The following is a 27,821-nucleotide window of genomic DNA, read 5'->3' on the forward strand; positions in this document are numbered from 1 at the left end:
CTCAGACAGTGGACTCATCTCTGTGCTTGTTCTGTTAGACCTCAGTACTGCTTTTGATACTGTTGACCATAAAATTTTATTACAGAGATTAGAGCATGCCGTAGGTATTAAAGGCACTGCGATGCGGTGGTTTGAATCATATTTATCTAATAGATTACAATTTGTTCATGTAAATGGGGAATCTTCTTCACAGACTAAGGTTAATTATGGAGTTCCACAAGGTTCTGTGCTAGGACCAATTTTATTCACTTTATACATGCTTCCCTTAGGCAGTATTATTAGACGGTATTGCTTAAATTTTCATTGTTACGCAGATGATACCCAGCTTTATCTATCCATGAAGCCAGAGGACACACACCAATTAGCTAAACTGCAGGATTGTCTAACAGACATAAAGACATGGATGACCTCTAATTTCCTGCTTTTAAACTCAGATAAAACAGAAGTTATTGTACTTGGCCCCACAAATCTTAGAAAAATGGTGTCTAACCAGATCCTTACTCTGGATGGCATTACCCTGACCTCTAGTAATACTGTGAGAAATCTTGGAGTCATTTTGATCAGGATATGTCATTCAATGTGCATATTAAACAAATATGTAGGACTGCTTTTTTGCATTTGCGCAATATCGCTAAAATTAGAAAGGTCTTGTCTCAGTGATGCTGAAAAACTAATTCATGCATTTATTTTCTCTAGGCTGGACTACTGTAATTCATTATTATCAGGTTGTCCTAAAAGTTCCCTGAAAAGCCTTCAGTTAATTCAAAATGCTGCAGCTAGAGTACTGACAGGGACTAGAAGGAGAGAGCATATCTCACCCATATTGGCTTCTCTTCATTGGCTTCCTGTTAATTCTAGAATAGAATTTAAAATTCTTCTTCTTACTTATAAGGTTTTGAATAATCAGGTCCCATCTTATCTTAGGGACCTCATAGTACCATATCACCCCAATAGTGCGCGTCGCTCTCAGACTGCAGGCTTACTTGTAGTTCCTAGGGTTTTGTAAGAGTAGAATGGGAGTCAGAGCCTTCAGCTTTCAGGCTCCTCTCCTGTGGAACCAGCTCCCAATTCAGATCAGGGAGACAGACACCCTCTCTACTTTTAAGATTAGGCTTAAAACTTTCCTTTTTGAAAAGCTTATAGTTAGGGCTGGATCAGGTGACCCTGAACCATCCCTTAGTTATGCTGCTGGGGGGTTCCCATGATGCACCCAGTGTTTCTTTCTCTTTTTGCTCTGTATGCACCACTCTGCATTTAATCATTAGTGATCGATCTCTGCTCCCCTCCACAGCATGTCTTTTTCCTGGTTCTCTCCCTCAGCCCCAACCAGTCCCAACAGAAGACTGCCCCTCCCTGAGCCTGGTTCTGCTGGAGGTTTCTTCCTGTTAAAAGGGAGTTTTTCCTTCCCACTGTCGCCAAGTGCTTGCTCACAGGGGGTCGTTTTGACCATTGGGGTTTTTCCGTAATTATTGTATGGCCTTGCCTTCAATATAAAGCGCCTTGGGGCAACTGTTTGTTGTGATTTGGTGCTATATAAATAAAATTGATTTGAAAATTGATTTGATTTGAGTGACCACATAATGCAGGTGTGTTTCATTTTAATACATCGTGAGCGTGTGTTGTCGTACTCTCATCGGAGCCTCTGAACGCCTCTCTGGGCTGCAAACAGGCGTCGATGCGTCTGAAGTGTCTGAACAGAGGACGAACCTGCTTCTTTTTGCTTTCTTTCTCCTCATCACACCTGAACACACACACACACACACACACACACACACACACACACACACACACACACAGGCAAAGAATGCAAACAAACTAATGAGTCAATGATGCCTCACACCTGACCATTAAAAAAAAATAAAACTTTACACCTAAGCAGGTCATGTTTATTTGCCCCTCCCCAGTATGAGGATGGAAAGATAGTAACCTCTGTGTGTGTGTGTGTGTGTGTGTGGTGTGTGTGTGTGTGTGTGTGTGTGTGTGTGTGTGTGTGTGTGTGTGTGTATGTGTGTGTTTGTGTGTGAGTGAGACTTACGGGCAGTGGATGATCTCTGTCCATCGTTGCAGTTTGAAGACGTCCTCCACCAGCTCTGGATAGTGACTCAGTTCCTGAACCGCACACATGTACAGCTCCTATACACACAAAATCTTCAGTTTCTTACTGCTGAGTGTTGTTGTGTAGAGTTGATTATTGCAGTGTGCGGTTGTGTGGAGTTGCTTATTCCTGATCGTTTCTGTGTGGAGTAATATATTGTTGCTTGCTGACATTTGGAGTTCTTTATTGCTGTGTGTTGCTTTGTGGCGTTCTTCTTTGCTGTGTGTTGCAGTGCGGAGTTATTGTGTGTTACTGTGTGCAGTTGCTTATTGTTGCGTGTTGTTGTGTGGAGTTGCTTATTGTTGCGTGTTGTGTGTAGTTGTGTGGAGTTGCAGTGTGGAGGTGCTTATTGCTGCGTGTTGTGTGTAGTTGTGTGGAGTTGCAGTGTGGAGGTGCTTATTGTTGCGTGTTGTGTGTAGTTGTGTGGAGTTGTGTGGAGTTGCAGTGTGGAGGTGCTTATTGTTGCGTGTTGTGTGTAGTTGTGTGTTGTTGTGTGGAGTTGCAGTGTGGAGGTGCTTATTGTTGTGTATTACTGTTTGGAGTTGCTTATTGTGGTGTGGAGTTGCAGCACAGAGTTGCTTTTGTTGTGTGTTACTGTGTGGAGTTGTTTATTGTTGTGTAGAGTTGTGTGGAGTTGCTTATTGTTGTATGTTGTTGTGTGGAGTTGTGTTGAGTTGCTTATTGTTGTGTATTACTGTGTGGAGTTGCTTATTGTTGTGTAGAGTTGTGTGTAGTTGCTTATTGTTGTATGTTGTTGTGTGGAGTTGTGTTGAGTTGCTTATTGTTGTGTATTACTGTGTGGAGTTGTTTATTGTTGTGTGGAATTGCTTATTTTTGTGGGTTGTTGTGTGGAGTCGCTTATTGTGTTTTACTGTGTGGAGTTACTTATTGTTGTGTAGAGATGTGCATTACTGTGTGGAGTTGCTTATTGTTGTGTGTTGTGTAGAGTTGTTGTGTGGAGTTGATTATTGTTGTGTGTTGTGTAGAGTTGTTGTGTGGAGTTGTGTGTTGTTGTGTAGCGTCGTTGTGTAGAGTTGTTGTGTGGAGTTGCTTATTGTTGGGTTGAGTTGCTTATTGTTGTGTTTTACTGTGTGGAGTTGCTTATTGTTGTGTAGAGATGTGTATTACTGTGTGGAGTTACTTATTGTTGTGTGTTGTTGTGTGGAGGTGCTTATTATTGTGTAGAGGTGTGTGTGGAATTGCTTTTTGTTGTGTGTTGTTGTGAAGCGTTGGCGTACGGAGTTGCTTATTGTTGTGTGGAGTTGCTTATTGTGTGTTGCTGTGTAGAGTTGTTGTGTGGAGTTGCTTATTGTTGTGTAGAGATGTGTATTACTGTGTGGAGTTACTTATTGTTGTGTATTACTGTGTGGAGGTGCTTATTATTGTGTAGAGGTGTGTGTGGAATTGCTTTTTGTTGTGTGTTGTTGTGAAGCGTTGGCGTACGGAGTTGCTTATTGTTGTGTGGAGTTGCTTATTGTGTGTTGCTGTGTAGAGTTGTTGTGTGGAGTTGCTTATTGTTGTGTAGAGATGTGTATTACTGTGTGGAGTTACTTATTGTTGTGTATTACTGTGTGGAGGTGCTTATTATTGTGTAGAGGTGTGTGTGGAATTGCTTTTTGTTGTGTGTTGTTGTGAAGCGTTGGCGTACGGAGTTGCTTATTGTTGTGTGGAGTTGCTTATTGTGTGTTGCTGTGTAGAGTTGTTGTGTGGAGTTGCTTATTGTTGTGTAGAGATGTGTATTACTGTGTGGAGTTACTTATTGTTGTGTATTACTGTGTGGAGGTGCTTATTATTGTGTAGAGGTGTGTGTGGAATTGCTTTTTGTTGTGTGTTGTTGTGAAGCGTTGGCGTACGGAGTTGCTTATTGTTGTGTGGAGTTGCTTATTGTGTGTTGCTGTGTAGAGTTGTTGTGTGGAGTTGCTTATTGTTGTGTAGAGATGTGTATTACTGTGTGGAGTTACTTATTGTTGTGTATTACTGTGTGGAGGTGCTTATTATTGTGTAGAGGTGTGTGTGGAATTGCTTTTTGTTGTGTGTTGTTGTGAAGCGTTGGCGTACGGAGTTGCTTATTGTTATGTGGAGTTGCTTATTGTGTGTTGCTGTGTAGAGTTGTTGTGTGGAGTTGCTTATTGTTGTGTGTTGTTGTTGTGTGAAATTGTTTATTGTTGTATATTACTGTGTGGAGTTGCTTACTCTTGTGTGGAGTTGCTTACTGTTGTGTGGAGTTGCTTATTGTTGTGTGGAGTTGCAGTGTGGAGTTGCTTTTATTGTGTGTTACTGTTTGGAGTTGCTTATTGTGGTGTGGCGTTGCAGCATGGAGTTGCATTTGTTGTGTGGAGTTGTGTAGTGTTGTTGTGCGGAATTGCATATTGTGGTGTGTTGTGTAGAGTTGTGTGGAGTTGCTTATTGTTGTATGTTGTTGTGTGGAGTTGCTTATTGTTGTGTATTGCTATGTGGAGTTGCTTATTGTTGCGTGTTGTTGTGTAGAGTTGTGTGGAGTTGCGTAATGTGTGTTGTGTAGAGTTGTGTGGAGTTGTGTGTTGTTGTGTAGAGTTGTTGTGTACAGTTGCTTATTGTTGTGTAGAGTTGTGTGGAGTTGCTTATTGTTGTGTAGAGTTGTGTAGAGTTGCTTATTGTTGTGTTTTACTGTGTGGAGTTGCTTATTGTTATGTAGAGATGTGTATTACTTTGTGGAGTTACTGTTGTGTATTACTGTGTGGAGTTGCTTATTATTGTGTAGAGTTGCTGTGTGGAATTGCTTATTGTTGTGTGGAGTTGCTTATTGTGTGTTGCTGTGTAGAGTTGTTGTGTGAAGTTGTTTATTGTTGTGTATTACTGTGTGGAGTTGCTTACTGTTGTGTACTGTTGTGAAGAGTTGGTGTATGGAGTTGCTTATTGTTGTGTGGAGTTGCTTATTGTGTGTTGCTGTGTAGAGTTGTTGTGTGAAGTTGTTTATTGTTGTGTATTACTGTATGGAGTTGCTTACTGTTGTGTGGTGTTGCTTATTGTGTGTTACTGTGTGGAGTTGCTTATTGTTGTGTGGAGTCGCTTATTGTGTGTTGCTGTGTAGAGTTGCTTATTGGTGTGTGGAGTTGCTTATTGTTGTGTGGAGTTGCTTATTGTGTGTTACTGTGTGGAGTTGCTTATTGTTGTGTGGAGTTGCTTATTGTGTGTTGCTGTGTAGAGTTGTTGTGTGAAGTTGTTTATTGTTGTGTGGAGTTGCTTATTGTGTGTGGAGTTGCTTATTGTGTGTTGCTGTGTAGAGTTGTTGTGTGAAGTTGTTTATTGTTGTGTATTACTGTGTGGAGTTGCTTATTGTGTGTTACTGTGTGGAGTTGCTTATTGTTGTGTGGAGTTGCTTATTGTGTGTTGCTGTGTAGAGTTGTTGTGTGAAGTTGTTTATTGTTGTGTGGAGTTGCTTATTGTTGTGTGGAGTTGCTTATTGTGTGTTGCTGTGTAGAGTTGTTGTGTGAAGTTGTTTATTGTTGTGTATTACTGTGTGGAGTTGCTTATTGTGTGTTACTGTGTGGAGTTGCTTATTGTTGTGTGGAGTTGCTTATTGTGTGTTGCTGTGTAGAGTTGTTGTGTGAAGTTGTTTATTGTTGTGTATTACTGTGTGGAGTTGCTTATTGTTGTGTGGAGTTGCTTATTGTGTGTTACTGTGTGGAGTTGCTTATTGTTGTGTGGAGTTGCTTATTGTTGTGTGGAGTTGCTTATTGTGTGTTGCTGTGTGGAGTTGTTGTGTGAAGTTGTTTATTGTTGTGTATTACTGTGTGAAGTTGCTTATTGTTGTGTGGAGTTGCTTATTGTTGTGTGGAGTTGCTTATTGTGTGTTGCTGTGTAGAGTTGTTGTGTGAAGTTGTTTACTGTTGTGTATTACTGTGTGAAGTTGCTTATTGTTGTGTGGAGTTGCTTATTGTTGTGTGGAGTTGCTTATTGTGTGTTGCTGTGTACAGTTGTTGTGTGAAGTTGTTTATTGTTGTGTATTACTGTGTGGAGTTGCTTACTGTTGTGTGGTGTTGCTTATTGTGTGTTACTGTGTGGAGTTGCTTATTGTTGTGTGGTGTTGCTTATTGTGTGTTACTGTGTGGAGTTGCTTATTGTTGTGTGGAGTTGCTTATTGTTGTGTGTTGCTGTGTGGAGTTGCTTATTATGGTGTGTTACTGTTTGGAGTTGCTTATTGTGGTGTGGAGTTGCAGTGTGGAGTTGCTTTTGTTGTGTGTTACTGTTTGGAGTTGCTTATTGTGGTGTGGAGTTGCAGTGTGGAGTTGCTTTTGTTGTGTGTTACTGTTTGGAGTTGCTTATTGTGGTGTGGAGTTGCAGCATGGAGTTGCATTTGTTATGTGGAGTTATGTAGATGTGTTGTGCGGAGTTGCTTATTGTTGTGTATTGTGTAGAGTTGTGTGGAGTTGCTTTTTGTTGTATGTTGTTGTGTGGAGTTGTTGTGTTGAGTTGCTTATTGTTGTGTATTGCTATGTGGAGTTGCTTATTGTTGTGTAGAGTTGTTGTGCTGAGTTGCTTATTGTTGTGTATTGCTGTGTGGAGTTGCTTGTTGTTGTGTGGAGTTTATTGTTGTATAGAGTTGTTGTGTGGAGTTGCTTATTGTTGTGTAGAGTTGTTGGGTGGAGTTGCTTATTTTTGTGTGTTGGTGTGTGGAGTTGTTGTGTGGAGTTGCTTATTGTGTTTTACTGTGTGGAGTTGCTAATTGTTGTGTGTGTTGTCATGTATGTTGCCGTGTGGAGTTGCGTTGCCTTGGGGAAGTTGTTGTTTCGCTCGCCCTCCTCCTGCAGCAGCTCTCTGTACGTGTCCAGGTAACGGAATGCCACATTCAGCACCGCCTGCTTCCTGTCTGCAGCATCTAGCGCTCCGTCGCCCTCTCCATCCGTCTCCTCACCTCCACCTTCTTGTTTCTCTCCCTCCCCCTCCCTCCCTCCTGCCTCCCCCTCCTTCCCCTCCATGTCCATTCTGAATCTGGGAGATTTGATTAAAGAGTAAACAACAATTAAGGTCCGCCAAAAACCAAACAGAGAGATGGTCGCGGTTTCCAAAAAATAAAACACTCAGCAAACAGCAAAAGAAATCAGACTGCCATTTTGTCCATGAGAATTAACTTTAGCTGGATCAAACTGCTGACAATTTGGCGTGATCTCAGATCCTTTGGTTGCTTGATTAGTTGTCACAGCAACATATCTGCACAGGCAAACCAACTCAGGGGCACATTTATTCTGTGTAAACAGGATTAGATGATGGACTTAAACAGCATCTAGGAAATCCACCCAAACATGGATGCGCCATTCACATAAGAGGCGCTGTTCTGATCGCCACAAAGATAACAAGTGAATTCCAAGTGGAGGGAAGACATTTGTCACTACAGCTTTATTTGGGAGGGAATCTTTTTCTCTCAGCCACAGCAGATCAATCATTTCCATCTGACCCTGTCCTCTGAATCTTCCTGTGTCACACCAACCACCTGCATGTCCTCCCTCAGCACATCCATAAATTTCCTCTTTGGACTCCCTCTTCTCCTCCTGTCTGCTGGCTCCATCCTCAGCATCCTTCTCCCTATATACCCTGGGTCCCTCCTCTGCATATTTCCAGACCATTTCAATCTCACCTCTCTGATGTTGTCACGAAACTGTCCCACCTGAGCTGTCCCTCTGATATGTTCATTCCTAATCCTGTCCATTCTCATCACTCCCAAAGAGAATTGCAACATCTTCAGCTCCCCCTCCTGTCTTTTTTGTTAGTGCCACCATCTCTAAGGGCCCCTTCACACATAGTGCGAATTTGGTCAATTTGCGCATGAAGTGTGCATGAAGCAGAAATCATATGCAAAATGTGTAAAATCATAGTTGCTTCCAACACCTCGTATACCTGTTGCTACAACTATTTGCGCACACCAGTGGCTGAAAGACAGCGTGTGTGCTGCGAGAGCCCATCAAACCCTCTCGCGGCAGGTGTCAGCCAAATTCCAGCTGACACACATGAACATCTAACACCGCTCATTTGGCACTTAGAAAATGTGTGGACATTCGCACTCTTGGCACAACAACAGACTGCTGACAATCACTGTCAAGCTGGATGTGAAGTTTGTCTAAGTGTCCCCACGAGTGTGGAGATGCAAAAAGCCACACGTGGTGCATGTGTCTCCCACACTTGCATAAAATGTATGTACAGATCTGATCACATGGGGGTCGGACAGCAAGGTCTGATCACATGTATTCACACACTTGTACTCAGTCTTACTCCTACTGACTTTCATTCCCCTTCTCTCCAGAACATATCTCCACCTCTCCAAGCTCATTTCAACCTGCTCTCTACTCTCACTACAGATCATGATGTCATCTGCAAACTTCATAGTCCATGGAGACTTATGTCTGTCCTCCATTCTTATAAGTCACCCTGAGCTCCTCCTTCTTCTTAAAAGCCATTCCATCTTTTTTGTAAAATCTACCACCATCTGTCGCTTCACATTTGTCTCCTTGACACTGTATCCATAACCTCACTTCTTGGTCACCTTCACCTGACTCCACTCGAGCTTGAAGCAGTGTCCTGATGTGGACCAGCCTGATCAGTTTTGACAGGTGTGACGAAGGATACTGCTGCAGCAGGATGTGCTGGAACCGCTCAGCTGTCAGAAAGATGGGATGTGTCAACATGAAGTCGTCCAGCAAGGTTTCTGTACACACACACACACACACACACACACACACACACATGGTTGTATTAGGTGTGTAGATTTTGTTGTTAAAACACATCTATAAATGTTAAGCTGCAAGCACTTAGTGAGTGTCAAGACAGGCAGCTACCCGGCACCCGGAGTGGCTGGACCTGCAATGCAAACTCCCAGACTAGTCTTTGGTGGAAGAGAAATCATGGTCTTTATTCCAGGCTTTGTTTCGGTACACATGTGGTCAGTCAGCGCAGCAGAAGTGCTCGCTGGGTTAGGCAGAGACGCAGTCATGAACGAGCAGGGGTTAGAGGCACGAGCAAACACTGACATCTGGGATGAAGCAAGAGGCAAGAGGCAGTCAAAGAATACAAAGCAGGATTCGGAACATGGCAGAACAAAAACTCAGGACTGTGAAGGGCGCTGGAAAGTGTACCAGAGAAACAATCTGGCAGGGAAGTGAAAGACTGTGAGGTTTAAATGCAGGTGGGCTAACCAGGATGTGAGATGAAGAACACGTTGTGTTAACAAGGTACACGTGAAGAAAGATCTAGAAAGGGGCGTGGCTAGTGAACAAAGATAACACACAGGCAAGATTGTGAGGAGGGGAATGCACAAAGTGGAGCGATGTAATAGAACAAAGACACGTGAGCTTGGTGCCAAGAGTGTGAGTCAAAGAAACGAGGCAGGTGCAGTGAACACAATCAAATATAAGTGAGGGCCAAAGACATGGTGGGAGGTGCAGGGGTGTGGAGAGGAAACAAAAGGCAAAAAACAGAACAGAGACAAAACGGAAATCAAGGGCAGAATATAATACACAACAACCGGGCAAGAACATGAGAACTGAAAGAAAATAAACACCAAGACAAACTAAACTGGAACTGACCAAGAAAACAAAGTGGCTAAACAAACTAAAAATAAAACAGAGATTGTGGTTAACAAAACTTAACACTAAAGCACAACAGATAATATAACAAATGAGAAGTACAAAATAAATAAGTGATAAACAATGAAAACACAAACTGGCTGAACAAAACAAGAACCACAGCTAAAGTATGAAAAGTAACAAAACAAAGTAACACAGCAAAACTAGAACAGAGAATAAACCAGGATAAAAAACAAACAACTAATAACTCAAAGCTGGGGCAGAAAATGATGCAAAGAAAGGGGCAAAAAAAAAAAGGGGGGGGGGGGATCAAAGCCTGGATGACAGTGAACTTGTTTCCAGAGCAGAAGGTTCTGGTTCAAACCCGCCCCTGCCATTCTGTAATGTGGACGTCAGGACAAACTCTGTTGTAAAATTTGTGCCAATCCACATGCAGTTCCATCTCTGCTCTGCTCTGGTGACCCCAAGTGAAAAAAAGGAGAAGCCAAAGTTATTGATCTGCATCTGGTTCTCAGTTTGCAGTTGGCCCTGCAGTCTGCGGCGGGTCCCTTTCTGGTTGTTGCCGGTGGATTTGTTGGGTCTGCTCTTTGCTGACAGTAACTCTGCTGCCGTCTTCAGTCAGATACCAACATTGTGTTAACTGAGGAGAACTGCTTGGAAGAGATGAAACCATGTTGTTGCATCTCCGGGGTGGAGACCTGTGCGACCCCGATCCTAAACCAGGTGGGGTCGGTACTCTGCGCTGGAGGTAACGTTCATCGTGATTGTGCTCACACAGCACCAGCTGCAGGTCAGGTGCTGCTCCATCTCTGGCTGGTTCTGGTTCTGGTTCTGGTGGACCTCCAGGGCCCGTTAAACACTGCCCGCACTTGTTCTTGATTTCAGTTTTGCTGTGGGCTGCTTTGGTTAAACGTTGTGTGCAAATGTTAGCACGTAGTTCGCAGTTTGGGCCAAGGGGTTGTCAGTGTGACATCATACCTCATGTTTTACCCAATATGCAACCGGGACGTGCAGCGTTGCCATGGTGACCGCCTCCTGTTCTGAAGCAGCACACATCAACACATTTACTCAAACATGCTCCGTGTCAGGCGCAGGCTGCAGCGGGTGCATCCTACAGGCCCCGCCTCTCTGCAGGCGGTACCATAGCGACGTCTTTGCTGTAAGCGAGCATGAGGATACGTTATGTAACACTGTGTGGCGTGATAAAGGTCACATGACTTAACAGCAGGAATGAGGCGCTGCAGCTCAGAAAGCTTCGTTTTGTAATGAAGCATCGCAAAGACAGAAAATCAGGGTCTTGACAGCACCCGATCCAGGATCCAGACTCAGTCCACTCAGCTTTCTCTTATATCGCAGCTCTCTGTGTGCCAAGCTCACTGATCACGTGACCTGCCGTCAATCAGCATGATCAGCAGCAGCACATGAGGGGAAACTCTCAGCGGTGAGCAGACAGAGCGCCTCAAACCATTCTTTTTATCCAACTTTTTTTAATTGTATGTTGGTGTTCAAGTTACATTTTCACCTCCGCCAATTACATTCAAAAGACTTTTAGATCACATTTATTAATTATTTATTTATCATTTATCTGCACTCACCTGATTAAAAACCAGAACTTGTTAAAAAGTTGGATTATTTCTTCCTGTTACAGAGTTTGCCTAAAAAAGATCTGCTGATGTTGATAAAACTAGCCAGTCTGAAAAAAAATGATCAAAGATGATCATTCCTGCAGGCGCTATTGTCAGTTACAGTGACAGTAAATGATGGTCACTGATGATGTCACAAAAGGTGCACACGAATGCACAGGTGAGATGGAGTAAGAATGTGTGATAGAAGATAAAGTGAAACAAAAACTGCACACATCAGAATAACAAGAAGAAAAACATGTTTTCTAAGGCTTAATGACCTGAGATGTCGCCCAATAGCCGAAGGGTCGATGGCTCAAAACTGGGCTCCTGGTGATGACGTATCTTTATGCAGCAAAGTGAAGCCCCCCCCCCCCACCGAAAAAAAAAAAGCACTTTGGGTAAAAGTGCCGCTGACCACATGGCTGACTCTGCAAAGAGAAGCAAAAGAAACAACAGCAGCACTCAGAGTGCAGAAGTCCACCAAGACCAAACCACTATTAACAACGACTAGACGTTACATTATGAGACTGTAGATCTGACTTTCACGTTTTGATATTCGTGACTGAGAAGTTAATCCAGATCAGTCAAAGCCTTATCACATCGGGCCCACTCAGTGGGTTCATGTTACTTTTTCAGCCCAGCTCATGATACGTTCTCACCATGACCCGAGCCCAGGAGGACAAATGGACAGAAACAGATCTGGCTGCTTACTTTAACATAAACACATGAAAGTCTCACCATAAAGTTGATGAGCTTTTCTATTTATTTTTGAAGTGGTTATGTCACTGATGTACGGATCAGGCTCAGATAGAGTTACAACCACTAGATGGCATAACTGTGATGGAAAAGGCATAAAAAAGATCCACAGGAGTTAGAGACTGATATTCATTTTTTTCAACAACTAGCCCAGTAACATGCAAGATTCCTGAGACTGTCAACAAGATAAAAATGATTAAGATTAAACCAAAAATTCTTCTGTTTGGGTGACAAAATGGTTTAGTGTTTAGCACTGTTGTCTCACAGTGAGAAGGTTCCAGTTCTCTTCCCACCTTGTCCTTTCTGTGTGGAGTTTGCATGTTTCCAGGAGCTCCGGCTTCCTCCCACTTCCAAAGACATGCAGGTGAGGAGAACTGGTGACTCTAAGTTGACTGCAGGTGTGTGACAGTGTGAATGCTGGGCTGTCGTGTCCTGTCCTGTCCAGGTTGAACCCCACCTTTTGTCCAGTGACCGCTGGGAATCAGCTCCCAGCTCAGCTCGACTGTTGCTGGACAGCAGTTTTTCAGAAATATGTCCAAAACCCCATTTAAAGGCAAAATGTCTTCTGACAAGAACACAGTCAGACTAGAACTCAGATACATCTGACTTTTTCCATTTCAATGGTAGGAGGGAAGGTTGAGGAGGACGTGGCACGAGAAGGGAAGCTTTTGTTTAACATCCTGAAGTCTCACGTGAGTGGGACAGACAAAAAAAAAAAATCATTGATGGCACCTTGAAAAAATAAGAATAATACAACAAGGTGCAGGAGTACCATACTTCAGGAGAAATCTTGTACTTGGACATTTGTATTTTCTCCTACTTAAGATATCAGGAAGCAAAAATTTTACTTTTACTCTGCTACATTTATTGGACAGTGCTACTAATTAGTTATTGAATGGTTAGTTCTGGGTTCAGATTAACAATTCAAAATATAACCAGTACATAAATTATATTATGATATTAATAAGGGTTTTGTGGTGTGGGCCGCTGAAGAGGAGGTACTGCTGGCCCACCACCACCAGAGGGCGCCCTGCTTGGAGTGCGGGCTCCAAGCACGAGAGGGCGCCAGACCCAGAAGAAGTGACAGCTGTCACTCATCCTCTGCACCAGCTGTCACTCGTTATCACCACTACCATAAAAGCCGGACTGCAACTCCACCTCCCCGCCGAGAAATCGACTACCAGAACCAAGGTAATTCTCTGCTGACTAATACTTTGTCTAACATTGTTCTGTGTGCAGTCGCATTCCTGTGAAGACCCAGAAGAGGGACAAACAGGAGCTGCACGAGTGGGTGTGATTTGGAGGTGGAGGTGCTCCCTCCTAACGGTATCTGGACTGTAGATTACTGAGTGTGCGGACTCACACTCACACATCATATTTCTGCTTTCTGCAGCAGTACCAGGGTCGACAGTCGAAGACAGAGGCCACCTGGGGACTCGGGACTTGGCGGCTCCGGTGTTCTTCAGACCGTTGGTGGTGGAAGCCGTGTGGGACGCGGCTTCTCTCGTCTGGGCGTCTTCTATCTTTCGAGCCTGCCCACACTTCACCTGGTGTTTATTGCCTGTGACAATTAAGACACATTTCGTTGTGTAATAATCACAACATTAATGTTTACCTTTTGGCTTACTCATTGTCCGTTCATTTTCGCCCCTGTTGTGGTTCCACGTGCTACAACACCTTCCCAACAGGATTTTCTCGGCCATCGTCATGGACTCCGAGGGGAGTCACTCCAGCTTGAACGGCCAATGGAAGAGCCAGGAGCGCAGGCGTCAGCGGGGGGCGGGTTGAGTGAGCTGCAGCAGATCTTTACCGCCTTCAAGGCCCGTTAGAATAGTGACCGAGCAGAGTGTCCTCCTTAATCGGTGGGTGGGGCTCTCACCGCCAGGGTGGAAGCGCGCGATCAGGGCCGCTGCTGCAGCCACTCCTCTGGCTGGTCCTGGGCCTTTATCAGACGTTCCACTGGTCATTCAACGAACACCCCCACCGTCCCCTGAAGCATACATAGCCCTCCGAACCGTACGGGGGCTGTGTCGAGACGTGCGCGGACTTCCTCAGCAGTGTTCGCGTCGTCTTCTTCACAGCGCCCCGTCATGTACGCATCAGCGCTAGCCGGTGGCTTATGTATTAATTTGCTTCGAGGAAAGGCCGCGCATGGGCTACGGCGCTTTGGGAGCAGAATTCACGGCTCCTAACGTCTTATACTGGGTTCGTACAGGAATTCAAACAAGTGTTTGATCATCCCAACAGAGGCGAGACCGCTTTCGAACGTGCTGCTGTCGATGAGACAGGGGCGCCGTAGCGCAGCCGAGTATGCAGTCGACTTCCGCATCGCGGCAGCGAGGTCCAGCTGGAATAACGTTGCGCTCCGCGCCGCCTTTGTAAATGGACTGTCCCCGGTCCTTAAGGAGCACCTACTGGCCAAGGAGGAACCGCGGGAATTTGACGGGCTGATCGATTTGGTTATACGCTTAGGACAACCGTTTAAATGAGCATCGTCGGGAGCAGGCCGGGGGGCGTGACCGGGGCACGAGCCGTCCCTCCCCTTCCGGTTCCGACAAGGTGACGTCGTCCCCACGCTTCACTGCCAGAGAGCTCGTGTGCTACGGCTCCCCCCTGCTGAGGAGGCTAGGGACACGAGCAGGGCCAAATTAAAATCAAAAATCAGACAAAGGAGGCTGGCCCGCGGGGAGTGTTTTGTCTGCGGCTCTTGCGGAGCACATGCAGAAGGACTGCCCTAAACGGTCAACTACAACGCCCGTCCTTAGAAACTGGGCTAAGGGTGGTCATAACACGCACCGCGGGAAAACCCCGCAAATCTGCACGAATCCCAGTAACAATCCTTTGTGGGGATTTAACCCTTCATGCCCCAGCACTGATAGACACAGGGTCTGAAGGGAATCTGCTGGACAGCAGATGGGTAAAGGAAGTAGGGCTCCCTCTGGTGGCTCTGCCGGCACCATTGCAGGTGCGAGCACTAGATGGCACCCTGCTTCCATTAATCACACATCAGACACAACCAGTGACTTTGGTTGTGTCTGGGAATCACAGGGGAGGAGATAGTGTTCCATGTAACACCTTCTACCTCCCGAGTGATTTGGGCTTTCCATGGATGGTGAAGCACAATCCCCGGATTGATTGGCCGTCTGGGGTTGTGACGCAGTGGAGCGAAACCTGCCACCGGGAGTGCTTAGGATCCTCGGTTCCTCCCGGCACTACGGCTAATGAGGAGGTCAAAGTTCCCCCCAATCTATCGGCGGTGCCAAAGGAGTACCACGATCTTGCTGACGTTTTCAGCAAAGATCTGGCACTCACTCTTCCCCCGCACCGACCGTATGATTGTGCCATCGATTTGGTCCCGGGCGCTGAGTACCCGTCCAGTACGTTGTACAACCTCTCACGTCCGGAACGCGAATCAATGGAGACCTACATCCGGGACTCCTTAGCCGCCTGGCTGATCCGGAACTCCATATCCCCAATGGGTACAGGTTTCTTTTTCGTGGGCAAAAAAGACGGCGGAGTCCGTCCATGCATCGATTACAGAGGGCTGAACGAGATCACGGTTCGCAACCGATACCCGTTACCTCTGTTGGATTCAGTGTTCACGCCCCTGCATGGAGCCACAATTTTCACAAAATTGGATCTTAGAACGCGTACCACCTGGTTCGGGTCCGGAAGGGAGACGAATGGAAGAACGGCATTCAAACACCCCGTTAGGTCATTTTGAGTACCTGGTCATGCCGTTCGGCCTCACTAACGCCCCCCGCGACGTTCCAAGCTTTGGTAATAACGTCTTGCGGGACTTCCTGCATCGGTTCGTCTTCATATATCTGGACGATATACTCATCTTTTCCCCGGACCCTGAGACCCATGTGCAGCATGTACGTCAGGTCCTACAGCGGTTGTTGGAGAACCGGCTGTTTGTGAAGGGTGAGAAGTGCGAGTTCCACCGCACTTCTTTGTCCTTCCTGGGGTTCATCATCTCCTCCAACTCCGTCGCCCTGATCCCGGCTAAGGTTGCGGCGGTGAGAGATTGGCCCCCCAACCAACAAGCCGCAGGAAACTACAGCAGTTCCTAGGCTTTGCAAATTTCTACAGGAGGTTCATTAAAGGTTACAGTCAGGTAGTTGGCCCCCTGACTGCCCTGACCTCCACCAAGGTCCCCCTTCGCCTGGGCGATCGGTGCGAAGCCGCGTTCCAGGAGTTGAAACGCCGGTTCTCGACTGCACCCAGTTCTGGTGCAGCCTGATCCTGATCGCCAGTACATAGTAGAAGTGGACGCCTCTGACTCAGGGATAGGAGCCGTGGCTGTCCCAGAGCGGGAGGCTGATAAAGTCCTCCATCCTTGTGCCTTTTATTCCCGCAGGTTGACCCCAGCTGAACGGAACTACGACGTTGGCAATCGGGAACTTCTTGCGGTGAAGGAGGCTCTTGAAGAGTGAGACACCTGCTGGAGGGGGCAATCGTTGCCCTTCACGGTTTTCACGGACCATCGGAACCTGGAGTACATCCGGACCGCCAAGCGGCTGAACCCCAGGCAAGCCCGCTGGTCTCTGTTCTTGTCGGGGCGTTGACTTCCTGATCACGTATCGCCCCGGGGCCAAGAACCAAAAACCAGATGCATTGTCCCGGTGCACAAAGAAGAAGCAAAAGCGGGGGCTGTCGAACCCCACCGAGACCATCATCCCCGAGTCACTGTCGTGGCCACCCTCACCTGGGACGTGGAGAGAGACCGTCCGGAGGCCCTGACAAGGAGCCCGGACCCGGGGACTGGCCCCAAGAACAGACTGTACGTCCCACCAGAGGCAAGAGCTGCCGTATTGGACTTCTGTGCACGGGTCCAGGCTCTCCGGTCAGCCCCGAGTGCGTAGGACCGTGCAGTGGTCCAGCAGCGCTTCTGGTGGGCTACCCTGGAAAACCGACATCCGGACTACGTCCAGGCCTGTACCATCTGCGCCCAGGGGCAAGGCAGACCATCGGAGGACGACGGGACTCCTCCAGCCCCGTGCCAGTGCCTACGCCCCTGTCTCACATCGGCCTGGACTTCATCACGGGCCTCCCGCCGTCCAGGGGCAACACCGTGATTTCTCACGATAGTGGAACCGGTTCTCCAAGGCGGCCCACTTCGTGGACCTCCCGAAGCTCCCGACAGCCCAGGATACGGCAGACCTTCTGGTCCAACCACGTCATGCGGCTGCATGGATACCATCGGACATTGTGTCAGATCGTGGTCCCCAGTTCTCTTCGCAGGTGTGGAAGAGTGTCTGTAAGGAACTGGGTGCACCGTGAGTCGTCTTCGTCCGGGTACCACCCCCAGACCAACGGCCAGGCAGAGCGGGCTAACCAGGAGTTGGAACAGGCCCTTCGCTGCGTCAACCTCCGACATCACCCGGCGGCCTGGAGTCACCATCTGGCCTGAGATCGAGTATGCCATAACAGCCAAAGTCTCGTCTGATACCGCCTCTCCCCTTTGAGGCATGTTTGGGGTTCCAGCCCCCATTGTTTCCCGCTGGTGGCGGGATAGGTCGGTGTGCCTCGGTCCAGGCCCACTCAGGAGGTGCCGCCGGGTGTGGCGGACCGCCCGCTCTGCCCTGTTAAAGGCCCCGGACGAGGGCCAAGACCATGCGGACCGCCGACGTTCCCCGGCCCCAACATACCAGCCCGGGCAGGAGGTGTGGCTCTCGACCAAGGACATCCCTTTGTGTGTCGACTCCCCAAAACTGAAGGACAGATTCATCAGACCCTTTCGTATCCTCAAGATCATCAACCCGGCCGCAGTGAAGCTTCACCTCCCGGCTTCACTGCGGATTCACCCTGTCTTTCATGTTTCCCGTCTCAAACCACACCACACCTCGCCCCTCTGTACTCCGGGACCTACGCCGCCTCCTGCCCGGCTCATTGGACGGGGAGCCTGCCCTGGACAGTCCGCAGGCTCCTGGACGTCCGTCGTAAGGGCCGGGGTTTCCAATATCTGGTGGACTGGGAGGGGTATGGACCTGAAGAACGCTCCTGGGTGAAGAGGAGCTTCCTCCTGGCCGAATTCTACTCAAGACATCCGGACAAGCCTGGTCGGACGCCAGGAGGCGCCCGTTGAGGGGGGGGTCCTGTTGTGTGGGCCGCTGAAGAGGAGGTACTGCTGGCCCACCACCACCAGAGGGCGCCCTGCTTGGAGTGCGGGCTCCAAGCACGAGAGGGCGCCAGACCCATTAGAAGTGACAGCTGTCACTCATCCTCTGCACCAGCTGTCACTCGTTATCACCACTACCATAAAAGCCGGACTGCAACTCCACCTCCCCGCCGAGAAATCGACTACCAGAACCAAGGTAATTTCTCTGCTGACTAATACTTTGTCTAACATTGTTCTGTGTGCAGTCGCATTCCTGTGAAGACCCAGAAGAGGGACAAACAGGAGCTGCACGAGTGTGTGTGATTTGGAGGTGGAGGTGCTCCCTCCTAACGGTATCTGGACTGTAGATTGCTGAGTGTGCGGACTCACACTCACACATCATATTTCTGCTTTCTGCCAGCAGTACCAGGGTCGACAGTCGAAGACAGAGGCCACCTGGGGACTCGGGACTTGGCGGCTCCGGTGTTCTTCAGACCGTTGGTGGTGGAAGCCGTGTGGGACGCGGCTTCTCTCGTCGGGCGTCTTCTATCTTCGAGCCTGCCCACACTTCACCTGGTGTTTATTGCCTGTGACAATTAAGACACGTTTCGTTGTGTATTATCACAACATTAAATTGTTACCTTTTGGCTTACTCATTGTCCGTTCATTTTCGCCCCCTGTTGTGGGTCCGTGCTACGACACCTTCCCAACAGGTTTGTTGGTCCACAGGGGAAGATCATAAGCTACTTCAGTTATACGTAAAAGTAATATCAAATATAAACACAAATTAAATTCAAATTAATTATATGTTTGCCAGCTGCAGTGCAAAAGCAATTAAATAAAGCATTAACAGATCAATAATTATAATCTAATAAGATAATTATTATTCCGCAGAATACTGGTCCATGTAATGAGGTCTTTTGTTTTTGGTATTTTAAGTATATTTTGATGCAAATACTTCTGTACTTTTACATCACAAATATTTTCAAAGCAGAGCTTTCACTCGTAACAGAGTATTTCTACAGTGTGGTATCTTACTTTTACTTTTGTAAAATGTCTGAGCATTTATTTAATTTAAAATTTTAATTTATTTATACTCAACAAAAATATAAACGCAACACTTTTGGTTTTGCTCCCATTTTGTATGAGATTAACTCAACGACCTAAAACTTTTTCCACATACACAATATCACCATTCCCTCAAATACTGTGCACAAACCAGTCTAAATCTGTGATAGTGAGCACTTCTCCTTTGCTGAGATAATCCATCCCACCTCACAGGTGTGCCATACCAAGATGCTGATTAGACACCATGATTAGTGCACAGGTGTGCCTTAGACTGCCCACAATAAAGGCCACTCTGAAAGGTGCAGTTTTGTTTTACTGGGGGGGGATACCAGTCAGTATCTGGTGTGACCACCATTTGCCTCATGCAGTGCAACACATCTCCTTCGCATCATCCGTGAAGAGAACACCTCTCCAACGTGCCAAATGGCAGCAAATGTGAGCATTTGCCCACTCAAATCGGTTACAACGACGAACTGGAGTCAGGTCAAGACCCCGATGAGGACGACAAGCATGCAGATGAGCTTCCCTGAGACAGTTTCTGACAGTTTGTGCAGAAATTCTTTGGTTATGCAAACCGATTGTTCCAGCAGCTGTCCGAGTGGCTGGTCTCAGACGATCTTGGAGGTGAACATGCTGGATGTGGAGGTCCTGGGCTGGTGTGGTTACACGTGGTCTGCGGTTGGTGAGGCTGGTTGGATGTACTGCCAAATTCTCTGAAACGCCTTTGGAGACAGCTTATGGTAGAGAAATGAACATTCAATACACGAGCAACAGCTCTGGTGACATTCCTGCTGTCAGCATGCCAATTGCACGCTCCCTCAAATCTGCGACATCTGTGGCATTGTGCTGTGTGATAAAACTGCACCTTTCAGAGTGGCCTTTTATTGTGGGCAGTCTATAGGCACACCTGTGCACTAATCATGGTGTCTAATCAGCATCTTGATATGGCACACCTGTGAGGTGGGATGGATTATCTCAGCAAAGGAGAAGTGCTCACTATCACAGATTCAGACTGGTTTGTGAACAATATTTGAGAGAAATGGTGATATTGTATATGTGGAAAAAGTTTTAGATCTTTGAGTTCATCTCATACAAAATGGGAGCAAAACCAAAAGTGTTGCGTTTATATTTTTGTTGAGTATATTTATTTTTTATTTAACCAGGTTAGTCCCATTGAGATCGAGACCTCTTTTTATTTCTTCCATTACTGAGCTTGTATGGAACAGCTTTGCATCGCACCTCATGATGTCATGATGAAATATGCAACAACGCCCTCAAGTGGTGGCAGTGAGGGGGCGGGGCCAATGTGCTCAACGCACTGCACTCAGCTTGAATTTGTTTTCAACACAACCAGTTTGATCAGTCACTACATGATGCAGGGGAGGTGATGGTCTAGTGGTTAAGCGTTGGGCTTGAGACCAGAGGATCCTCGGTTCAAATCCCAGCCTGACTGGAAAATCACTAAGGGCCCTTGGGCAAGGTCCTTAATCCCATAGTTACTCCTGGTGTGGAGTGAGTACCTTTATATGGCAACACCATGACATTGGGGTGAATGTGAGGCATTATTGTAAAGTGCTTTAAGGATCTGATGCAGATGGAAAAGCGCCTAATAAATGCAGTCCATTTATGCAAAAGATTGGGTAGGATTACTTTGAAATGTAATCCAAAAGTAATCAGATCACAAGTAATCCAAATGTATGTACATACATACATGTAATCGTATTCTTTCAAAGTAATCCTACCCAACCTTGTTTATGCATAAGTCCAGAACCACATAGAACTAGTGAATGTTGTTGGGATGTGCTTCAGCGTCAAACCCTGCAGATCTGTCTACTGTGATGACATGATGAATGGTGGGAAATAAATAATCCATCCAGACAGAGGCGTCCCAGAAGCTCTAAGCTTCACAGCAGCACCTCATTTGTGTGAATTGACAGAGTAGAAACACTACTTTTTGCTCATTTAGTGCTGCCATGTTGAAAATCGTGCCTCAAGTGTATTTAGGAAGATTTTTTAAAATTTGTTTTTAGCTGCATTTGGCTGACAGAACGAAGAAACAATGTGGGACTGAACATTTCGCAGCCTTTCTGGCGAGAACGTGGAGGATTTTGGAAGCATTTTGACTGCGCAGTCTGAAGGCTCTCATTTGATGGCCTTTGTGATTTTTTCCTCCCACCTCTTCTCTCTCTTTCGCTCTCTTCCTCCCACTCCTCCTCTCCAAATGCTGGTCGAGTGCTGGTTGCCATGTCAACAGATGCTAAAGAGCCTCTTATGTATGTACGTGCACACATTAAGCAGGACACACGTGTCCATATATGTACGGACACAAACATGGCATGGACTCAGAACAGGAGCCAGAGTGTGGAAAAAAAGGAGGAGGAAGAGGAGGAGGAGGAAGATGAAGGAGGTGAACAAGTGGGCAGCTTTCTCACTTCATCTTTTATCAAAGAAGAAAAAGACATTTTTCCTCCCACGTAGCAGCAGCCAACCACAAACGTCGGCTCTGCTCCTTTAAACTGAAACGAAACCGCACATTAGTTTATGATGAAGCATCACAAACAGCTTCATAATCAAAAAGTCTGCACATAAGTAACTATACAAAGAAATAAAAGGAAAACTGGCTAAAAGGTTAAAAAAAAAAAAAAAAGGACAAAAAAGTAAGCGCAAATGTCATTCATTATTTATTACGAACAACAACTCAAATCTTATGGAACTCTGACAAATCAGGGTTTACGGTGCATCAGGAAAGTATTCACAGCGCTTCACTTTTAAACATTTTGTTATGTAATAGCCTTATTCCAAAATACAATAAAGCAATTTTTCCCCTCAAAATTCTACTCACAACACCCCATAATGAGAACATGGAAACATTTTTTTTAATTGATTAAAATTTTTAAAACCTAAGAAATCACACCCTTTGCTCAATACTTTGCTGATGCCCCTTTGGCAGCAATTACAGGCTCAAGTCTTCTTGAATATGATGCCACAAGCTTGGTTCACCTATCTTTGGGCGGTTTTGTCCATTCCTTTTGCAGCACCTCTCAAGCTCCATCAGGTTGGATGGGGAACGTTGGTGCACAGACATTTTCAGATCTCTCCAGAGATGCTCAATCAGATTCAGGTCTGGGCTCTGGCTGGGCCACTCAAGGACATTCACAGAGTTGTCCTGAAGTCACTCCTTTGATATCTTGGCTGTGTGCTTAGGGCAGGGGTTGGCAATCATATGCCATGAAGGGCCGAGACACTGTAGACTGGTTGCAAGGAAAACCTGCAGTGTCTCGGCCCTCGTTGCCGAGCTTAGGGTCATTGTCCTGCTGAAAGATGAACCGTTGCCCTAGCAAGAGCACTCTGCTCAAGAGCACTCTGGAGCAGGTTTTCATCCAGGATGTCTCTGTATATTGCTGCATTCATCTTTCCCTCAATCCTCACTCACCTCCCAGTTCCTGCTGCTGAAAAACATCCCCACAACATAATGCTGCCACCACCCTGCTTCACTATAGGGATGGTGCCTGGTTTCCTCCAAACTTGACACTTGGCATTCATGCCAAAAAGTTAAATCTTTGTCTCATCAGACCAGAGAATTTTGTTTCTCATGGTCTGAGAGTCCTTCAGGTGCCTTTTGGCAAACTCCAGGTGGGCTGCCATGTGCCTTTTACTAAGGAGTGGCTTCTGTCTAGCCACTCTACCATACAGGCCTGACTGCCGCAGAGATGGTTGTCCTTCTGGAAGGTTCTCCTCTGTGGAGAGAGGAGAACCTTGGAGCCCTGACAGCGAGACCATTGGGTTCTTGGTCACCTCCCTGACGAAGGCCTTTCTCCCCCAGTCGCTCAGTTTAGATGGGCAACCAACTCTGGGAAAGTCCTGGTGGATCAGAACTTCTTCCACTTATGGATGATGGAGGCCACTTGTGTTCATTATGACCTTCAAAACAGCAGAAATATTTCCGTACCCTTCCCCAGATTTGTGCCTCGAGACAATAATGTCTGAGGTCTACAGATAATTCCTTTGACTTCATGGTAAAGGTTTGGGCACCCCTGATGATTTCCACGATTTTCCTTTATAAATCATTGGTTGTTTAGATCAGCAATTTAAGTTAAATAAATCATGTAGCAGACAAACATGGTGATATTTCAGAAGTGAAATGAAGTTTATAGGATTTACAGAAAGTGTGCAATAATTCTTTAAACAAAATTAGGCAGGAGCATAAATTTGGGCACCCCAACAGAAAAAAATACATCAATATTTAGTAGATCCTCCTTTTGCTGAAATAACAGCGTCTAAACGCTTCCTATAGCTTCCAATGAGAGTCTGGATTCTGGTTGAAACATCTTAGGTTTGTTGGTTTCCGAGCATGGACAGCCCACTTAAAATCATTTTCAATAATATTCAGGTCTGGGGACTGAGATGGCCACTCCAGAATGTTGTATCTTGTTCCTTTGCATGAATGCCTTAGTAGATTTGAGCAGTGTTTAGGGTTGTTGCCTTGTTGAAAGATCCAGCCCTGGCACGACTTCAACTTTGTCACTGATTCATGAACATTATTCTCAAGAATCTGCTGATATTGACTGGAATCCATGTGACCCTCAACTTTAACAAGATTCCATCATGCTGTGGGGCCATACAGCATGATGGAATCACCTCCAAATTTTACTGTAGGAAGTGTTTTTCTTGGAATGCTGTGTTCTTTTTCAGCCATGCATACCACCCCTTGTTATGTCCAAATAACTCAATTGTAGTTTCATCAGTACACAGCACCTTATTCCAAAATGAAGCTGGCTTGTCCAAATGTACTTTAGCATACCTCAAGCGACTCTGCCTGTGGCATGTATGCAGAAAAGGCTTCCTCTGCATTACAGCATCATACAGTATCTCTTTGTGCAAAGTGCGCTGTATAGTTGAACGATGCAGAGACACTATCTGCAGCAAGATCATGTTGTAGGTCTTTGGAGCAGGTCTGTGGGTTGACTATGACTGTTCTCACCATCCTTCACTTCAGATTATCTGAGATTTTTCTTGGCCTGCCACTTCAGGCCTTAACTAGTACTGTACCTGTGGTCTTCCATTTCCTCACTATGTTCCTCACAGTGGAAACTGACAGCTGAAATCTCTGAGATAGCTTTTTATATTCTTCCTCTAAACCATGATGTTGAACAATCTTTGTTTTCAGGTCATTTCAGAGTTGTTTAGAGGCTCCCATGTTGCCACTCATTAGAAGAGATGCAAAGATGGGAAACATTTGCAAATGGCCACCTTAAATACCCTTTCTCATGATTGGATTCACCTATGTGTAAGGAGGTCAAGGGTCAATGAACTTACCAAACCAATTTTGTGTTCCAGTAATTAGTTAAATGTATTCAAATTAATAAAATGACAAGGGTGCCCAAATTTATGCACCTGCCCAATTTTTTTAAATAATTATTGCACACTTTCTGTAAATACTATAAACTTCATTTCACTTCTCATATATCAGTGTGTTTGTCTGCTATATGATATATTTAACTGAAATTACTGATCCAGACAACCAATGATTAATAAAGGAAAGTCATGAACATTATCAAGGGTGTCCAAACTTTTGCATACAACTGTGTGTGTGTGTGTGTGTATATATATATATATATATATATATATATATATTGGAATAAGGCTGTAATATAACAAAATGTGGAAGATGTGAAGCACTGTGAATACTTTCTGGATGCAATGTATTTGGATACTACAGACACAAAATAAGAAATAAAGAAAGAAAGGAATACACTCGGGTCCATAAGTATTTGGACATGAACCGGTTGCCATGGTCAATGTTGCTAAGCAACAGCCTTGTCATCATTTAGACAGGCGGACATACATACTCACACACCAACATATCACAGATTTTTATATATTATACACTCAGGTCCATAAGTATTGGGATGGGCAGACAAAGTTAGCCACATACATGTCACTTTTATATATGAGAAGATGACACGCCCATAGCAAACATTATGGTGGTCAATGGGAGGCGTGTGCAGGACTGACGAGTCCCAAATTGCAACAAAGATTATAACACAGAGTCCTTCATTAGATCACAGCATCAACTTCCAATGGTTTGAAAGCCTGTTCAGATGAAGATCAAGCACAAGAGGAAAAATGCACTCAAGTATTAAAAAACAAACAAACAAACAAAAAACTCTTTTTGCATTTGTGTGTTTTATATGACATCACATTCCAGAAAACAAGCGGCAGAATCAAGTCTAGATCTCAGGGATCAGCAGTCTGAGCTGGATTACAGTGAATCCATCGCGTCTGAAACAGAGAAATGTGCCGAGTTCTTAAAGCATTTATAAGTTATTTAGCAGGAAACAGATGGAAACTACAGACAGGGAAATGATAAATTAAATTCCTTGTTTTCATGGACTGATTTAATTTTCTATGTCTTGTACTTAATAGATCAGTGGGATACTTTTATTTTTACACCCTGTTTTTAAACCAAATAGGTTTGATGTGAATTTAGATTTTGTCACTTTGATGCTGACAAACTGATCAAATAACTGACATTAAATCAAGCAATCATCACGGAAAGCCATTTTGTTGTGTGTGTGTGTTTTTTTTGTCTCGACTGTTGGCTTAGAGCTTGTAAATGTTATTGACATTGTGCGTCACACACCCACACCTGAACACACACACCTGAACACACACGTGCCTTGACATGTCGGCCGTGTGTGAATGTTACACAAGTTTTGTTCTGCTTTCAAAAAAGCAGCAGGAAGCTTCCTGCGCGTCCTCGAAGCCAAGAGGTGTCAAAGTCCAAAGGTTTGGGCCCGGTGTCAAACAAACCTGCTGAGAAGTCTGACAAAACATACTATGGTGTGCTGTTTTATGAGAACTCAAATCTTCATAAGTGAAGCGTTTAACCATTTCGGAGCTGAGACGAATCACTCGACTCCTGTGTGACAAGAACTGGTCCCAGAGCAGGAAGCCATGTGAGCAGAACCATGTCTCACTGCTTCATACTTGCAAACACAAATGAGCAAAAATCATGAAGAACGAATCTTTGGAGTGAAACATTTCATCCCCACAACCAACACAGACAGCAGAACACCGTGTTTCACCGTGACGATGCACCGCGTGGTCAGAAACAATGAATTCTACCCCGAGGACAGACGTGTGCAGGTTCCACTCAATGTGGACCTGTGTGGTTCATTTCCAGACAAACAGAGAGTGACTTTTGTTGGTGGAGGAAATAGTCATTTTATAAACTGTCAGTGTGGCCACGCCCACCACAACCACAAACACGAGAACACCAACCATCACTTATTCAGAGCAAAGTTTTTCCTATCTTCTCATGAAGAAAAAAAAAATCTGCCTGGATTGTTGCTATCCAGGAACCACGGCGGTTCTGTTGTGTCATGGATGTGGCGAAGTGTGGCACCAGATATGACTTGACTCCGATAAATACTTTGATCACGCTGTTTGCATGCTATAAGTTTCAGTGGCTGTGATTAACGAGTCACTGTGAGAAAACACGAACACCAAAAGGCAACGATTATTAACTAATGATTAGTGTGAAAAGAGTAAAAAATCTCAGGTTGATTTTTGAGCCATACTTTCACCCATTAATCTTACAGTGATTAGATCGACGCCGTGTTGTCGAGAACTTTTATGTTTTATGTTCTGATCTTGCCTCCCTTTAAACACCAGAGCAGATTTTCAACTTCTGTTGATAATTTATGAAATTTTGAATGTTTCTGCGCCGTCTTACTTGATGGAACTTTTTGAGCCTTATGTGCCATCTTGTGGTTTATTTTGTGTTCTTAAAGAGAAAAAGAAGTCAGCAAGCTGCAGAGCTTTTTCTGATCATGCTCTTTGTTGAATGATCTGTCAGTTAATTTTAGAAAGCCAAATTATGTTGAAGCTAAGCTTAAAATACTTTTTTTTCTGTAATTTAGAATTCATGTATGTTAATTTACAGAAACATTTGAAGCTTTACAGCATGTACATTTTGGGTGTGTTTGACATATTTTGTTCTTATATTGTTGATTTTTAATTTATTTATTTGTGCAATAATTTTTTGTTGTGATATTTTAGAAATGTACTAACCTGAAATACACATAGACACACAGTATTGTAACTTTTTCGTCAGCTCTGATCCAGATAAAATGATTCTGCTCCATTTGGCTGCCAATATTTTAATCTCCATTTGATTTTTTAACAATAAACAGCAGCACAGTTGAGAATTTTAGAGCTGGTGTCAATATTTTTGGCTGGTTTCCCCCTCAGGTCTTCACTGTCAGAATGTTAATGGGAATATGTGATGTATGTTGTGCATGTAGGCGTGTGACCTCACCACATGGAGCGGGTTCTTCCAGACCAACAAGAACAAATACGCCAAAGAAGCTGGATGTGGGTCACTGAACGGCTCAACACAAACTCACTGTGAGGGATTAACCATCGTCGCCGCCACACAGATTAAAACCAACACTTTTAATATCACAGATTATTAAAGTCACTGCTGATAAATTACAGATTTTCTCAATCTGAAAGTTATCTGATATATTTAGATTTGTTTTAAGACAAACGTGTGAAAAACCAACCAATCAATTTTCTTCAAACACCGACACTGTTGATGAAATCTGATGCTC

At 45.1% G+C, this 27,821-nt stretch overlaps 1 protein-coding gene and 1 long non-coding RNA gene across 2 annotated transcripts in view; one reads left to right on the plus strand and one right to left on the minus strand.

The window, feature by feature from the left end:
- The window catches only part of rapgefl1 (Rap guanine nucleotide exchange factor (GEF)-like 1), an 85,535-nt gene that overhangs the window by 35,238 nt on the left and 22,476 nt on the right, over positions 1-27,821 (minus strand). Inside the window, exons 3-6 of the mRNA XM_034189699.1 lie at positions 8,696-8,774; positions 6,847-7,066; positions 2,036-2,133; positions 1,629-1,741 (exon numbers count right to left, since the gene is read on the minus strand). Coding sequence (XP_034045590.1) covers positions 1,629-1,741; positions 2,036-2,133; positions 6,847-7,066; positions 8,696-8,774 — 510 coding nt within the window. The remainder of the gene's footprint in view (positions 1-1,628; positions 1,742-2,035; positions 2,134-6,846; positions 7,067-8,695; positions 8,775-27,821) is intronic.
- Positions 5,717-6,027, plus strand: LOC117527384. Its single transcript, XR_004565513.1, has 3 exons — positions 5,717-5,748; positions 5,875-5,953; positions 5,985-6,027. It is a non-coding gene; the product is annotated as an uncharacterized LOC117527384 (long non-coding RNA).

This window comes from Thalassophryne amazonica, chromosome 16 (genome assembly GCF_902500255.1).
Source record: "Thalassophryne amazonica chromosome 16, fThaAma1.1, whole genome shotgun sequence".
In the NCBI taxonomy this organism is placed as follows: domain Eukaryota; kingdom Metazoa; phylum Chordata; class Actinopteri; order Batrachoidiformes; family Batrachoididae; genus Thalassophryne; species Thalassophryne amazonica.